Source organism: Diadema antillarum, unplaced genomic scaffold, assembly GCF_040938485.1.
Source record: "Diadema antillarum isolate AM-2024a unplaced genomic scaffold, OU_Dant_1.0 seq00000999_RagTag, whole genome shotgun sequence".
NCBI lineage: Eukaryota > Metazoa > Echinodermata > Echinoidea > Diadematoida > Diadematidae > Diadema > Diadema antillarum.
This window is the reverse complement of record NW_027271837.1, coordinates 313,274-330,045: the sequence shown is the minus strand read 5'-3', so window position 1 is coordinate 330,045 and position 16,772 is coordinate 313,274. Positions and strand designations below refer to the sequence as shown.

The 16,772-nt window shown below is 40.4% G+C and overlaps 1 protein-coding gene across 1 annotated transcript in view; it reads left to right on the top strand.

The window, feature by feature from the left end:
* LOC139742442 (A disintegrin and metalloproteinase with thrombospondin motifs 7-like) overlaps window positions 1-15,358 on the top strand; it is a 177,026-nt gene extending 161,668 nt beyond the window's left edge. Inside the window, exons 20-22 of the mRNA XM_071652981.1 lie at window positions 8,505-8,837; window positions 9,435-9,576; window positions 15,246-15,358. Coding sequence (XP_071509082.1) covers window positions 8,505-8,837; window positions 9,435-9,576; window positions 15,246-15,358 — 588 coding nt within the window. The remainder of the gene's footprint in view (window positions 1-8,504; window positions 8,838-9,434; window positions 9,577-15,245) is intronic.
* Window positions 15,359-16,772: the final 1,414 nt, after the last annotated feature.

The following is a 16,772-nucleotide window of genomic DNA, read 5'->3' as shown; positions in this document are numbered from 1 at the left end:
TTTCACCGAACTTGGCGGATAGCATGTTTACTGTTGTATGATCTTTATTTGTTAAAAATGAGCCCCATGCTCCCCCACCACCGAAGGGGGGGGGGGGAGGAGTTGCAACCTGAGGGTCACTAAAGTCTGGATTTTTTTCCTGCTTCTGTCTAACCGAAAGAGATAGAGTTAACTTAGTGCTATGAAGAAATTTGTATAAGAAATTTTATATTTGCTTTTGGCGAATCCAGGGTGTGGCCCATGGGGGGGGGGGATGAGGGGGAGGGGGATGATTTTCCCAAATTTTTTAGCATCTTTTTAAAAATCTATGACGGATTTTCATCCGTTACAGAATCTCATTTGTTCGAAGGGGGCAACAAGTCCAATTTGTTCCTCTTTCTCAAAGCGGGGGCTAAGAGGATGGCTTCCCCTCACCCCGTACAGCCGTTTATAAGCAGACTTGAAATTTCATCAAAGTAGGCCTACCTTCTTAAATGTGTGGAATTATTGTTTTATCACTAATGATTGTACCAGAACATTTCTTTAAATATTCCATTTGTCATGTGAAGGGTTTTCAAGAAATACCTGAAATGCCATCCAAAAGACAGCAACCCCTCGTCTCGGCCCCTTTCAAGGACTGAGATGGGGGGGGGGGTGCTCCACCTCCTCCCACCTTATGGGTTGGGGCGGTGCTCATTTAAACAAATTAAGGTCACATCACCAGATAAATACGCTACGTGCCAAGTTTGGCGAATATCTACTGTAAGGGTTTCAAGCAGGAGCTGAATATGTGAAAATTCCGCCTGCCCCGCCCTTAAAACTACGTTCATAACTTAACTTACTATTGGCCTCTATTAGCTTAATCATTTTTGTAAAGAATATTCTTTTTATTATTTTCATTTTAAACCTGAAATGGGATTCTATTACCCTAGGGATGCTTCTTGAGTTTTCAAAATGAAGATGAAAATGTGAAAATTACGCCACCTTCCTATCCACCCCTCCTTGGGCATCCTCTCATCTGACATAGCCTACATTTTGCATAAATGTACTTACTATCTAATAAAGGACGGATTTATCTCTATCACTTCTGGTTAAAGAGGATTTTCTAAACAATCCCTTAGATTTGGGTCTTCGTCTCACCCTAACCACGCCCTCCTCCCCCTCTCCTCCCCCCTCCTCCCCCCCTCCGAGTTGTTGCCCCTTAGTGGAATTCTATTACTCTAGGGATGCTACCTCCCACGTGTGGTGAAAATCTGTTATTGATTTTTAGGAAGATGCTGAAAGTGTAAGAAATTCCGCCTCCTCCCCCACCTCCCCTCCTCCCCCTCCCCTCTCCCCCCGGCCCCTATCTGGGCCCCCCTGCATGATCCGTCATAATCAGACAAGAGGACATGAAATTTCAGTCACTATAGTCTTCATAGCACTAATTTAGTTCTATTTTTTTTTTTTGCGGTTCGATAGGAAGAAGATAAAACCCCCCCTACAGTTTAGGAACTCTGAGGCTTCAACTCCCATCCCCCCTCCGATGGGGATGGGGGGTTGGGCTCATTTGAAGAAATAAAGATTGTATTACCGTAAAGATGCTATCTGCCAAGTTTTGGTGAAAATCCGGTCGTGAGATTTATCAAGAAGACGCAGTAAATGTGGAAGCCCCCCCCCCCCCTCCTCCGATCAGGGCATCCTTGATATCCGCTATATATCAAGCATGACATTTCAGTCATACAATGTCTTTCATAGCACTAACCTCAGCTCGTATCTTCTTCGGTGCGACAATAAGATAAAAAAATATCATTTGAAGAAATAAAGATTGTATTACCGTAAAGATGATATCTGCCAAGTTTGGTGAAAATCTGTCGTGAAATTTATCAAGAAGACGCGGTAAATGTGGAAAATCCCCTCCTCTCCCTCATGATACGAGTATTACATAATAGAATTGAAATAATGGCAGTAGATAACTAAGTGAGTTGAATGAACCTGCGAAACCTGGTCGAGGCAGTCATTAACCGTGGGCCAATAATAAAAGAATACTCAGTACCTGGCCATTGATTTTAGTGGAGAATTTGACCCCGTTTACAGTGAGTGAAAGGGTTGGGCTCGGCCGAGCCTTCATTTCACTGTAAACCGCGCAAAAGGCTAAATGCGGTACCAAAATCGGCCGCGCATTTGCCAAGCTCTGGAGGTAGTCTCTGCCGCGGCCTTTTCTCACTGTAAACGCAAACTGGGCCAAATACGGTACCAAATTTAGTCTGGCTTCCAGACCCATCTGCCCGTACTATTTCGCTATTCAGGATATTAACGCCCTCAACGTAGAAAACTAGTATACAAGCTGTAGTTTAAGGTGGTTTTGTCCTGCAGAGGTCTTTGCCTTCGGCAAAGGCGATGACTTCGTCGCCGCGGAGTCCAGTTGGCAAAGGGTCTGGAAACCAGACTATACCACATTGCGACCGGCCGCCCCTCCCCAACAATAGTGTTTGTTTACAAACAGAGCGCCACTACGACAAAATATTGAAAGGTTTTGATTAAAAGCCCCGGGCAGAATTGCGGGGCTCGGCTCGGCCCAGCCCCGCACTGTCAATGGGGTCTTACTGTCGGATTAAATTCACTTTGTCTAAATAGATGTTTTAAAATACCAAAGATGGAACAGACTACTGAACATTCTCAGTGGTAAATACTGTCTCTAAGTCTCATTGAACGCTTCTATGGCCTTCTTCACAGGCCTATGTGGTAAATGGAAATACGGGCCCAGTCACAATGGGCAATAGATGATTAAACATCAGAATTATTTCACTTACTCTCTCAACTAGAGGGGCTTAAAAATGGTATCCTGGCTGAAGGTGATTTCATGTACAAATGCAGAAGAGTAAACAAGAATGTATTGTGTATGTATATATATTTTTTGTACAAAAGTATGTGGGCAAAACAAATTATTGTGTTAATGAGAATGATTTTATTTATTGAATTGATTGATGAAAAGGGTCTAATAATGTAAGGTTCAGGAAGGTTTTGAAGGTTGTAAAGATAAGGTTGGTGAGAAGGTTTGAATTTTTGTATAGTTAATGATACATTGGTTTTGTAGAATGTGTGTAGGATAACAAATATTATGATTAAGACAATGACTGGATTTTTTGAATTGTTTGATGTGGATTGATTGATAATGTGGTATGGTTTAGGAAGGTTTTGAAGGTTGTAAAGACGAGGCTATAGAGAAGGTTCGGATTTGTAGGTGATGATACATTCATCTTATGATTAATGTCATATGTTGAGAAGTTAGTTGGAGGAGATTGAATATCATCAGAGTTAGAATACTTAATTTTTATATATTTCATTTCATCCGATGAGTACAAAAGAATGATTTGCAGGATTTTGCATATTGTTCCCTCAAGACACGGAAATAAACCATCCATATCAGTTTGGCTGTATTCACAGTTATATTGATTACGTACATAGAGATACATCAATATGTTGAATGTTTGAACATTGATGCCAAGATATGTTTTATGATACTTGTTTCATGTTTTGCAATGTCGGCAAAATGATGCCTCTCTTATGCCTTGTATGTCATTAAAATGTTGTATATATATATATATAATATATATATATTTGTCGTGGTAAAAGCACGTAGACAAAACAAATATCCATGATATGGATAATGAATTATTGACATGGAGTGAAATAGTAAACATGGAGAGTAAAAATAGACAAAATAGGAAGCATACTAATACAAGTAATGCGAAATATGAAGTGTAAATTGTACTTTCATGAAAGAAATCACACACTACCGTTACCCGAGGGTTCGGCGATGTGTTTGACCAAGGAGGTTCGAGAGATGGAGTTACAACTGACTATTATTATTCAATCAGCTGTCAGTTTTCTATGGATGGACAAAAGAATTCCACATGTGCATTTGTATTTTGATGTTCGATGCTTGAAGTCGCCATCTTTCTGAGCAATCTGAAGATTCATTTTAACGCCATCATAATAATGGGTATATGCTGCTCGTTTATATATCGAATGCAATGAAATTTCACCTAATGATAAAGCATATAAAACAAAAGTCAATTCCGTTCGAAAATATGTGCAAAAGTGTAAATCTGAGCTGTATTTTGTGAAAGTGTTTGAAATTTTACCCTCAAAATGAAACTAATATTGTATCATCTTCAAGTATAGTTCTTTATAAATTGATATGTCAGATTAGCGTACAGACACGTACAGTCGAGTAATTTCGATATCTATTTCAGCAATATTTGAGCAATTTCTATTCGCGCACCCCCGTGCCTTTACCATTGTCTACCGCCCATCGTTTGTAAGTAGGGATAGCGAAAAGTATTTACCATCACAAAGACATATCTTCCTTGGAAAGTGGCTGGTGATTATGCAATGAGACACGAGTCAATTGTCTTCGCATCTGAGCGGCAGATCCAGTTTGACACATACTTCAAATATTTTTGAGTGGCGGCTTCGAGCATGGATCAAAGCGAGTGGGACTGTTGTGACTCCATTTCTCGAACTTGCCTTGGTTTGACAGACATGGGTGCTCAGCCAAGAATACGTTGCACGCGAAACACGGCCTAAATTTCATAATTTACAATTTCACGAGTCTCCATTTCACAGAATCAAGCTTACACAAAACTACAACTTTGTATCATGTCTTGAATAAACTCACTTCCCTGGAAGGAATTTTATTTTTTTCTCTTTCATCTCAGATGACAGGCACCCATAAATTTAGGACTGTTTACTGGAACTAAACTGAAAAAATGAGCAGCTTTCCTACACACGACCACGCTCAGTCGTTCCCGACGAATGCACACATTTTGCATAAATTTGCATAACTTGCCGTCAGTGGTATCTTAAACATGTGATATCTTGTGAAGAAGTGACAAAATAAAATTACACCAGAAAAAAAATCGAAACTTTTAATTTCGCTTATTTGCATATGTTAAGACTCGCGTGCATTGGCAATGGAATGAAATACATGTAAATGAATCTTGAGGCCCGGTCACACTGCCCAAAAGTCGCATAAACGCATGAATCACGCAAGAAATTTGGTTGTACGTGCTTGTCCGTCGAGAATTTTTTACGCGATAAAAATCACCGATGAATTGCGCGAGAACTAAGGAAAGAAAACGCAAAAATCACTTACAAACCACGCACTCTCAGGGGATAGGCACGCAAAGGCCCCAAACAGGGCGAATACGTGTGTTACGGTCTTAAAGTGTAACCCGGTCTTAAAGTGTAACTCCATGCCTAGGCTTCTGAAAATGTGTCAAAGCATGGAGCTACTAAGGTCAGAGGGATGCGGTCGAGCACACATTTCGTTGTGCCCATCTCCCATGGGAGAGAGGCTCAGTGCCAGTGGTGCTTGTAAAACTATAGATGTCTTGGCGCAGACTCCTTTACGACTAACAAGGGGTTGTGCCCGCAAACAATACATTTGTCATCATCAGGCGCGTTCATTTCAGTTCAATTTAATTTAATTCATTTGTTCTTCAACGTGATATAAATGAAATCTTTAACAAATATAAACTGCATAAAGGAAAAGGACCTTACTTATCAATTACATGTATTGAAGAACGTATGTAAGGGGTTCATTACAATACAATAGCTTGACGTGTACTCCTCAGAATTACCAAAATATATTGCATTATTATTAGAAATTATGGATTTTTTCTACACCTTCTTCATTATATAGAACCAAAAAGAATAGAGCTAGGCAAATGCTGATATGAAGACATAGTTATGAAGTTGGAAATTTCATGTCAGATTATGGCGGTATCCAGGCGTGTCCTGGTAGGGGGAGGCGGAATTTTCACATTTTCAGCATCTTCTTGAAAAATATAATTATGACAATAACATGTCAATTTCCACCAAATGTGTAGCATCCCTTGGGTAATGGAATCCCATTTTGTTTGAAGGGGCACCAAGTCCAAAGGCCTCAACATAAGGGACTGTTTGAACAAAATACATGCAAATCTTCTTCAGAACCATAACAGAGCTGATGCAATGCCATGTATTAGAAAGTGAATGTATGAATGTATCTTTTTTTGAAATTTGATATGGCGGGTGAGGGGAGGCTGAAGAAGGGGGAGGGGATAGATTAGGAGGCGTAATGTTCATATTTTGTAACATATCTTCTTGAAAAATCTCTGAAATTTGTACTTTTCAAGGCAGGTAGCATCCCCACAGTAATTCAACATGTAACATATTGTTACACAAACACTGTAACGGTTTTGCTGGTGTGTAAGTACTAGTAATCAATAACTCCCTTGTGGGCTTTGATTTTTACAATTTTTGCCTATAACACATTCCTGGTTCCTTTATGGTTTTCACTTTAAAATCCTACATGGTGGCCATTGATGCAACGTAAGAAAGTTATTTCATGATTTTTATTCAATTTTTTTTTTCCTGATCGGTGAGGTGTCAACTGCTTGTATGATAAAATTCACAATTTTATCAGGAAATGCAAACTTCATTCCTCATGCTTCCACTTTTCCTTTTATTTTATCTCTGCTTTCTTTCATGATGATTTCCTTATCTCTCATTATGCGCAAAGTTAGCCATAATTGGTGATGGATCAATAAGTAAGATTTCGAAAGTGATTCGATTAATTGTCTAATACAGAAACAGTAATAAATGAAATGAAAAGAATTGCCCATATAGGACCCTGAAAGCATCTGCAGCTTCGCGTTCGTGACGTGTATAATCATTGAAGGTAATAGGTGTTATGTTTGCTTCATGTAATGTGTGGTTTATTGCGCATGATTGTTCTCGAAAACATGCACCCCATAAAAATCCTGCATGCAGAAATGATCATGTCTATATATTGTGATTATTAAAAGTAGAAACATTTTACAACTCACTGTGAGAAGGAAAATTTGGTATATCAAAAACTATTGTAGAGGTTTGTACAAGTACTAGTATCATAATTGCTGCTTAAAGTCATACAAGACACTCGCACATGACTCATCAACAATACACTAACACTCACATACATCAAGGTATACATATAGATTAGATACAAGACCAAATTATGAAAAGATGACAATTTTCACTTCTTAAAGGGATCGTACAGTTTTGGTTGAGACCTAATTTCAGTTTTCTAACATTTTTTGGTGAGATAATGAGAAACCTCTTATGAAATATGAAAGAGCATGTAATTTCATGAGGAATTCAACGTTTATTTGATGAAAATTTGTTTTGAAATGGCTGAGATATCGAAAACAGAGCGATTCTAATAAGTGTGGGACCCACACTTTATCACGATCACTTTGTTTTACTTTGTTTTTGGATGTTTCAGTCATTCCAAACCCGATTTTCATCAAATAAACTTTGAATTCCTCTTAAAATGGTATGCTCTGTACTATTTCATAAGTGTTTTTCTTGGTATCTCGTAAAAAGTTAAAAGCCCAATTCTTATCTCCACCAATACTGTACTATCCCTTTAAATGAAGGTTTCCAGTATGATGGAGTTTTAATGTTTTAAACACATACCTGTCATTCCATCCCCATTTCATTGCCATTTACTCCCTCATCTCCCATCTGTCATTCACCTCTTTTTTTATAATGCCTCTTAAAAAATAAGCACACTTCATACATAATGACAAGAGTTTGGGAAGAAAATAATGATATTCATTTATGACAAGTTGAAATATAAGCATGCAGAATGAATGTTACTCGTTCTTTTTTAAAACCATGGCAAATATAAAAGTGAGTGGTGAGTGAGCAGACGACAGAAAGAACTGGCCCATAAACGTATCCAAAACCACAGGTGGGGTTCTATACACGAGACACATTTTCAGAAGCCTAGGCATGGAGTTACACTTGAAGACCGAGTTACACTTTAAGACCGTAACATACGTGGTTGTGCGCTACGACTGAGGTCCACGGAAAACCACGCATAATCTGCGCATTATCACTAATGAACTGAGTATGAATCGCGCATAATTCGCGCATGAACGCGATAGCGGCAACATTTTCACGAACGATCACTGATATTCCACGCATATTTTGCGCATTGTTCGCGTAAGAACTACGCAAACTACGCAAACATTACGTAAAACAGCGCAATACTGCGTAAACTCGTACGCGAAGCCGAGTTTTGAGCTGCTCAAAACCTGGAATCGCGTAAAGCACCGATCTGGCGCACATCGGCGGACAACTACGAAGGCTACACGTCAGACAAACTCATGATATGCGCAAATCGCGCATGTATCGCGTAAGGCTCGAATTTCTTACGTGATTCATGCGTTTACGTGACTTTTGGGCAGTGTGAAAGGGCCTTTAGGCTAAGATCAAGCTGAGAAACGCAAAGTTGAGCTTATGAAGTGTATTTCTTTGTGAAACACACTCTGGCCCGGTTTTAAAAAAAAATCAGTAATAGTGGAAGTGCATAAACGAAAACAAAATATTGGATTTTAAATATCAGTGTTTGTGCACGGTGATGATATACACGTCTGAAATCACTTTGCAGTTAACAGCGAAATCACAAACCAAAACTAAAATGGCTTTCATTTTTCCTACCAATGTAGTGCTCTGCTAGCTGTGGAGAGGGTTTTTCCACGCGCCAAGTAATTTGTTTTGGTTCGAATGGATCGGTGTGTTCCGAGGCAGAGCAACCCGGCGAATGGCGGCTGTGTTTTCATGTGGAATGCGAATTGTATGCTTCAAGCCAGAGCCATGGTGTCTTACAGAGTGCTAACTCCTCAATCTCGGCTTCGCTGGATGCTAGCGAGTCGGAAGGTGACCTGTCTTCCAGCTTTTTCCCATCCAATTTCGGCGAATGGGAGAAAAAGGAGGCCGCGAGAAAGCAAAGTGGATCAAGCGAGGCCGAATCACTAAGAGAGCCCGATGGCCAACTAAACGTTCGGATTACTACATACGACCCTTCTCTTCCCCATGCCGATGAAGATTTTCACCCGAATGTTGACAAGTCTGTTGTGCATTCGGATTCTTTTTTCATTAGTGATCTTTTACTTGAATCTGAAACGGAATATGAATATGACAGTTTGATATCGTTTTCCGAGGAATCTTCTGAACCAAGGCAACAGTTTCGTACGCCATCCCTGAAATGGTCAACTCTGGATTGGCAACCAGTAAGTGACAGCAAGATTTTCTTATTTTATTTTTCGTTATATGGTTTTGTTCGAAGTCAATGAAGTGTTCAAATGATCTTCCACGCATTTCAGCTAGGTATTTGTAACTATTCACGCCTGACGTTTTGAGGCTGAGGTGAAATAGGACAAATGGCAAAATACATGTATCAGTCTTGGTACTCTTATTATGTGTGTATGCTACTTCAAACCGCTGTTTGTACTTTTGAGTAATGCTGATATTTGAACCAAATAATATTGGTAGAATTCCGGAATTCTGTATAGTGATTCACAATTTATTGATAAATACAGTTAAGAGTATTTGCAAAACTTTGAAGTTTGGACTTTGTAACTTCACTTTGGTTCCAGTGTTCCGTATCATGTGGGGACGGTGGTCAGCAGCGCTCCGTCATGTGCATAGACGCCAGGTCAGGTCAAGTCACTTCCGGGTGCTTGGAGAGGACGAAGCCAGTTGGTGTCCAGCCTTGTCACATGGGACATTGCCCGAAAAGTAAGGAGCAAATTATAATCGAGATATCATTCAATGACCTCCGGTTGTCACCTCTGTTTACGCTTCTCCTTTTGGAGAATTCCCGCTGTTGGTACAAGCAATGGGCCGTATGCATAAGAGCTAGCAATTGCTTGCAAGCAATTGCTTCAAACACAAGCACAAGCTTGCCAAACTAAAGATCAAGCTCAAGCAATTGCTTAAAATATGCTTCTGCTTCTGCACAAGCAATTGCTTGCAATTTCAACAAAAGAAATGTCACGCCTTTGCGAATACAAGAACAAAGACGCGGTTGACAGGGTGTATTTTGAAAGGGCGTGTTTGTGCGGAAACATTTTTCATATAAGATGACACTCATTAATGCACAGACACAGACACAGATATACACACGTATACACGTACTGGCTGATTCCCATCACTTTCCCAACTGTTGCTTATAGTTGCCCGGATCTGCCAGGTCCGCACGTAGAGAGAGGTTTGCTTGCTCTCCATAGATATCAGACATCCTACCCGTTTGTCGTCACATTTTGCGTGCTAACCCCTGGACATTCCCCTTGTTGAAACGACAAAAGTTTCTTATACATGTTGGGAGGAATTTCTTGTATACTTATGTAATTTATACCACTCCTGTGCAACTTTGGCCTTTCTTTTATGTCTAACCCCCAAACCCCAAATTGTCTTGTCCAAATTGTATGTTGTACACAGGGGATAAATGTTGATCTGGTCTGTTAGCTTCTCTCTGTATACTGGTCGGGGATTAGGTATCACATAGACACCAATCATCATCAAATTTCCAGAAAAAATAGGAAGAGACTCAATATTCACGACAGCGAATATAGAATGCGGAAGAATGATAAAATTTACATGGATAACACCAATGCTGCTAACAGCATATTTATTCAACGACCTGCCTTCCCGTGGGTCTGAAACAGAGACTTAATCACAAACAACTTTCTTTTCTTACTACACAATGGAACACTTCACTCATCACTTAACTCTTCTACACCTTTGGAGACCATTAGGCCTACTTCATATGTACCATCTTACGCTATGGGAAGGGGAGGGATTTGGTTAGTAGGGAGGAATGAAGTTAATGGGTATGGCCACTTATCTCGACGTCTGCATGGTCGACTAGTGAAGGGGTCCTCGTCTGCGTTTCGATCTCGTTCGCGGACCGGGTCGTCTGTTGAACGGTCTGCTTTCACGGCTCCTTTAAACAGTTCGTCACCATCGCCGTCCACTTTGTGTCAGTCTGACAGGACGCTTCGACATCTCCGATGACACCAGTTGACTATTTGGAGTTCATTACACCCCAGATTGGTGTAAACCAAAGTTCTGTCTTGTCGTGATGTACCGTTTCTCGACTTGTCGTTGTTCACCAGTTAACTCATTAACTTTTGGCAGTCCAACATAGATCCTCGTCACATTCACAGCGTCGATAGAGTTTAGTTGATTAATATGGAGCGGAACATGATGTACAAGGAATGGGATCTCCTGACCCTATCTCTGTGGTCTCCAATTATTCTTGTCCCCTCTCTATCTTCCGGTCTCTCTAATGACCTGTTCTGCTCTCTCTTTCTCTCTCCTGTTTCCCCTCTAATAATCTCTGCTCAAACATGGTCTTTTATAACAAATTTACTATTGGCATCCTTTCCCTAAAAACTTTTCATTGGCTAAATCTTACTTGGGGATGTGGTGTTCACTGGAATTAATTTCCTCTTGGTCAGATGTTCCATTAGCTCCTCCCATTTGTTTCTATGAAACTCCATTTTCTATGATTCATCTCAATTTCTGATTAACTCGCCCACTGTCTTTTAGTTTCTTTATTTCCTTCTTCTCTGTAACCACTGGTCAAGACTTTATTGTTTCTTGGATAACAAAATGATAAACCAAATGAATGCTAATGTCCTTATGACACCCGACTTAATCGACGTCATCGTTGTTCTAGGTCGTTGTCCCTGAATATGTCTATAGAATTCCTGTCTGACCCACTCGAATAAAGTACAGTAAACAATAAATGCTAAAATAAGAGGGATAACTTCTGGCAGGAGGACGACCTTCCAGCTCAGAGGGTCATTCATGTTTGGGGATCAGAGGGCAAAAACACGTCATTCCCGTAATTTGGATTGGGGCTTTGGGGATGGAGAGTGCAAGGAACCAGGGAGGTGAGAGGAAACTGACCACTAGCTGGAGAAAGTAGCCAATGTCAAACTCATAAATTCCTGAGAAAAATAACTTTTTTTGGGAGAGGGGAATTGACCAAAAAAAAAAGGAAGTCTAGCTGGAAGCGAAATAAAGGGTTTCATAAACTACAAGAAGGGGAAAAGACTGATTCATATTGACGTCACAGGTTGACTTGGAAAACAACGTAATGCTTCTGTTTTCTTTAACTTTCTATCCTATTCTATTTTATTCTTTATTATATGTGCTAGTAGCAATCTGGGCCACATATGGATAATTATGAAATTGAGGCTTAAACGTGAACGTCCCAGTTCGCCAAAAGCACAGTCTCGTTTTACAAAACTTAAGCAATTGCTAGCAAGAACAAGCAAAATGTTGGGTTTTGCATACGTTTTTAACCGAATGCTTGGTCTTTAAGCAATTGCTTGCGGGCAGCAAGCAATTGCTTGTGTTTGCTAGAAAAAGCTTTTGCCCCCAAGCACTTGCTTGTTGTTACGTTTACGAATTCAAGCAAAAGGCTAGCACAAGCAATAGCTTGCTTTTATGCGTGCGGCCAATTGTCTCAAGACATTTGTTCTTCAAAGTCTATGATGGCAATTAAGATCTACAAATCCTTAAACTCAAGATGTTCATTTGCATGAGTGCAAGTAAATAAATGTGATTACATGCAATGAAGAGTGCTGGTCAAGTGAAGTCAGGAGACTTTTCCGTTCTTTGCGTGATATTCCTTTACAGATTTATCTGTAGATGGTAATGTCAATATTCTTGTGAGATACATGAAAGAGGGCTGAAAATCAATCTTGTATTAATCTTGTATTTACGACAGTCACACGCATATCGTTCAGACGATTACAGTTCGTTATTCCGAAGGTTCATTAATCCAAAAATGAAGTAAAGTTTATTATTCCGAAGGTTCGTTATAAGTCCAACTTCTTTTCAGATTGACGAACCTTTGGAATAACGAACCGTCGAAACAACGCCACAGATGTTCGGATTAACGAACTTATTGCATTTTCTGATGAACATGTAGGTCATCTACTTTTTTTTTCATCAACGAACCTTTGGAATAACGAACGTCACCTCTTTCAGACACACGAATACGAAAACGCCGCAAGTGAAATGTGCTATTATCAGAACAGTCTTAACCTTGTAGCATTGGACGCCTTTGATTGTGCGAAAAAAATTCTCTGATTTCTTGTTTGTATTCAATCACTTTTTAACGTCCTTGCCGTAATCGCCTTTGCAATTGAACTTTATTTGTGCCTCTAAAGGCTGAAAATATCAGCATAATTTCCTTGTCGTGGCCTGTGTCGAGCTTCAGTTATATCAGGGAGGTGTACGAAAAGGAGAGACAACTCCTGCTCTCCTTTGACGTCATGCGCGGCACCGCCGAGAAGTTATGCGCTTAACTACAGGTGGAAATCAGGTGCTTTGACCAAAGAGAGCATCAATAATCGGGATTAGCGCTCTCACATCTAGAAATTCTTGCCCCTACTACATTTCACTCTCTCTCTTTCAATGTGATGGCAACAATGGATTTGTGTACCTTGAATTGGAGCAGCGAATCAAAATGCAGTGACAATTTTAACAGCAAATAGTTTAAAAGCAAGCTGGTGCATGCTTTAGCGGAGTACTTTATTTGAAAGATCAAAATATCCCAGATTAAAGGATAAACTAACATGCGGAAATGTGCGCATTATAGAAAAATATTAGGTTTTTTAAGAGGGCCTAATTTTCATTTCATTTCGATTTGCGCATTACGAAGAAACTAGAAATATATTTTTATAATATTGAATTCTTTCCTAACTACTCTTAATCAATTCAAGTGTTTCATTTAAAATTTTACGGGGAAGTAAGGCTTGTAATTCAACGAAAGGTGAAATGTGTTCTTCGTCTCCGAACTTCGCCTTGCAACTAGAGCGGTGCAGAGCATGACTTCAAAGCGTATAGTGGAATGCTAGACATCCCATTGTAACGCTTTGAACCCAAACATGTGTTTGCATGAATTACGAAGAGTTGTCTCTCCTTTTCTAACACCTCTCTGGTTATATCAAGGAGGTTTTATACATGGATTTCCAACTGGCTGTAATTATTCAAACAGTTGTCAGATTTCTATTGATGTACAAAAGAATTCCACAGGTGCACTTGTGCCTTTGATGATCGATGTTCCAAGCCGCCGTCTTGCTGAGCAATCTGAAGATTCATTTTGAACGTTATCATAATGTTGGCCATATTTTGCTTATTTATTTATTAAATGAAATGAAATTTCAGTTAATAATAAAGCATGTAAAACAAAAGTCAATTCCGTTCAGAAATTTGCGCAAAAGTGTAAATCAAAGCCGTATTATGTGAAAATGTTTAAAACTGTACCATCCTGGAAAGCTGGTTTTATCACTTTTCGACTTTATTTTCCCAAATGAAACTAACATGTAATAATCTTCAAGTATAATTCTTTATTGATAGATATATCAGATTAGTGCCCGCGTATGCCCAGTTGAGTAATTTTCATTTTGATTTCAGCATTTTTTCCTCAATTTCTGTTCGCGCATCCTCGTGTCTGTACCACCTAGCTTTTATAAGAAGGGATAGCGAAAAGTAATGACCATCACAAAGACATATCTTCCTTTGAAAGTGGCTGGTGATTATGCAATGAGACACGAGTCAATCGTTTTCGTATCGGCGCGGCAGATCCTGTTTGGCACATGCTTCAAATATTTTTGAACATAGATCAAAGGGAATAATTCTGTTGTTACTCCATCTCTTCAACCTCCTTGGTTATATGAAGTCCAATGCCTTCACAACGCAATTTCCGGTTTATCACATGCTTCATTGTGCTCCTCCTTTAACGTGAACCTTAAGCCCCACTATGGTACGCTTTTCAAGCCAACCCGTAGGTACAAACATTTTTGATGTAGCCGCCGCTCAAAAATATTTGAAACATGTTACTCCATCTCTTCAACCTCCTAGGTTATATGAAGTCCGATGCCTTCACAACGCAATTTCCGGTTTATCACATGCTTCATTGAGCTCCTCCTTTAATGTGAGCCGTAAGCCCCACTATGGTACGCTTTTCCAGCCAACCAGTAGGTACAAACATTTTTGATGTTCCTGTCCTACAAGCAGAAGGCTGACTTACGTCACTTTATCCAATGCCTCTACATTTTCATGCGGCTTTGTCAGGCTCAAGTCTAGCCATAATTTCCTTAGCATGCCCACGTGTTTGTGTTTGGCGCTGAGGAGATTGAAGGAATTGATGTAGTTGAAGAACGCGATAACCAGAAGACATGGAAAGGAGGAAGTTCCAAAAAATATCTGACGCGGATCAACAGCTAGCTATTTTAATGTCTGTTTGAACTTACGAAAAAGTCAGATGTCGAAAACAATCGGGATATTTATCGTTATCAAAGAATAAATGTGATTCAAATTAATATCCCCATGCACTCTCCTTATCCCTCTCTCCCTCTCTTTATACTTCTGTTGTATCTCTTAAGCCTGCCGAGATGATCTGAGTTCCACCGTGTGCCATTTGGTAGTCGTAATGGGCAGCTGCCGCGAGGCTCATTTCCGGGACCGTTGCTGTACGGCCTGCGCGCCTTACAGGTGATGTCAGGAAGACACTGCAACTTAGCAACAGTCCTCAGTAGGGACCTTGGCTCGTGTAAACCAAATCGGAACGCATTGACGTGATTTAACAGCAGAATATAGACTGGAGCGATCTCACACGTGTCCATCTTGAGCTACTTAGGAACCATCTGAAAGTGTGCAAGACCAAGGTGTGTAACGGACCACACTTTAATACAATGACTGGGGTGTTGAAAGGCACCGTAACTGTCCAAATAGACGTACCGAAATGATACTTAACTTAAATCACACTTTAATGGAAATGCTTTTGTCAGTACTCGAAATAAAAGTGTGTCCGAAACAGAACACCATGCTCTCAATATCCACTCTGACTGGGGGTTTAATTATTATAGTGTGCAACAAAGCATAAACATATTTAAGCAGGTTGACTGTGCATTGTAATCTATTTTTCTACATTGTTTCAGAGGAAAGATGGACAGTTAACAGTAGTCCACTTCCTGGACTGTATTCATAGCAGTATGCCTACCACGGTCTGAGTGTATAGCGTCTGAATTACACAAAATTGCCGATCCTAAATACACATTTTCGGGGAGTGCCAGTTGGTGGAGTGTCGTGATCAGCGGTTTGGTGCGTTTATAGTGTGGAGTACATGCATGTATGCGTGCATTTGTGTGGAGAATGCGGACGATTAAAAGCGGCCAGTATCTGGACTAAAGTAACAATAGACGACGTTCTTGTCTTACCATTCAGCGACGTTACATGCGTGGCCGCAAGTGTCCGCTTCAGTACTGTATTAGGGAGTTTTCGCTACACGACGCGAAGACCGAGAATACGCGGAAGCAATCAGCTGCGACAGTCCCCGTACTCGGACTCCCGTCCCCATATCTAAGCAGTTTCGCTTTCCTGTACAGGACTGAGGCGTGGGGACAAGATCGCTGATTGGCTGGCTGACTGGCTGGCTCACTCCTGCCCAGCATCGGGACCGAACGCTATTTTGGCCGAGGACCGTACTCGTGTTCCTTGGGACGGGACGTTTCTCGGATTTGATCATGCGCAGAAGCAAATTTTGCACACGGCACGCTCAACTACCGGCAGCGTCGTGCTTGCGAAAACTCCCTATTACCAAGTTTGTGACGCAAAATTTGTTCTTGTTAGAGGTTTGCTGCTCCCCATCATTGGTGTTTATTCAAAGGCAGTTGAGTCTGAAAAGGCACTTCAGCCAAATAGGACCGAAATGAGGGAAACGGTTCTTTTGTCAGTGACGATCCATGATAACACAATCGTCATTGTTCAAACAACTGACTGTACTCATTAAGATGCACATAATCTGATGGCAGTGGTGATATCAGGTGGAAGTGGTGAAGGACCCATTTACAGTGCGAGGCTCGGCCGCGCCGAGCTGCGGCCGACTCCACCTTCATTTCAGTGTAAACGCA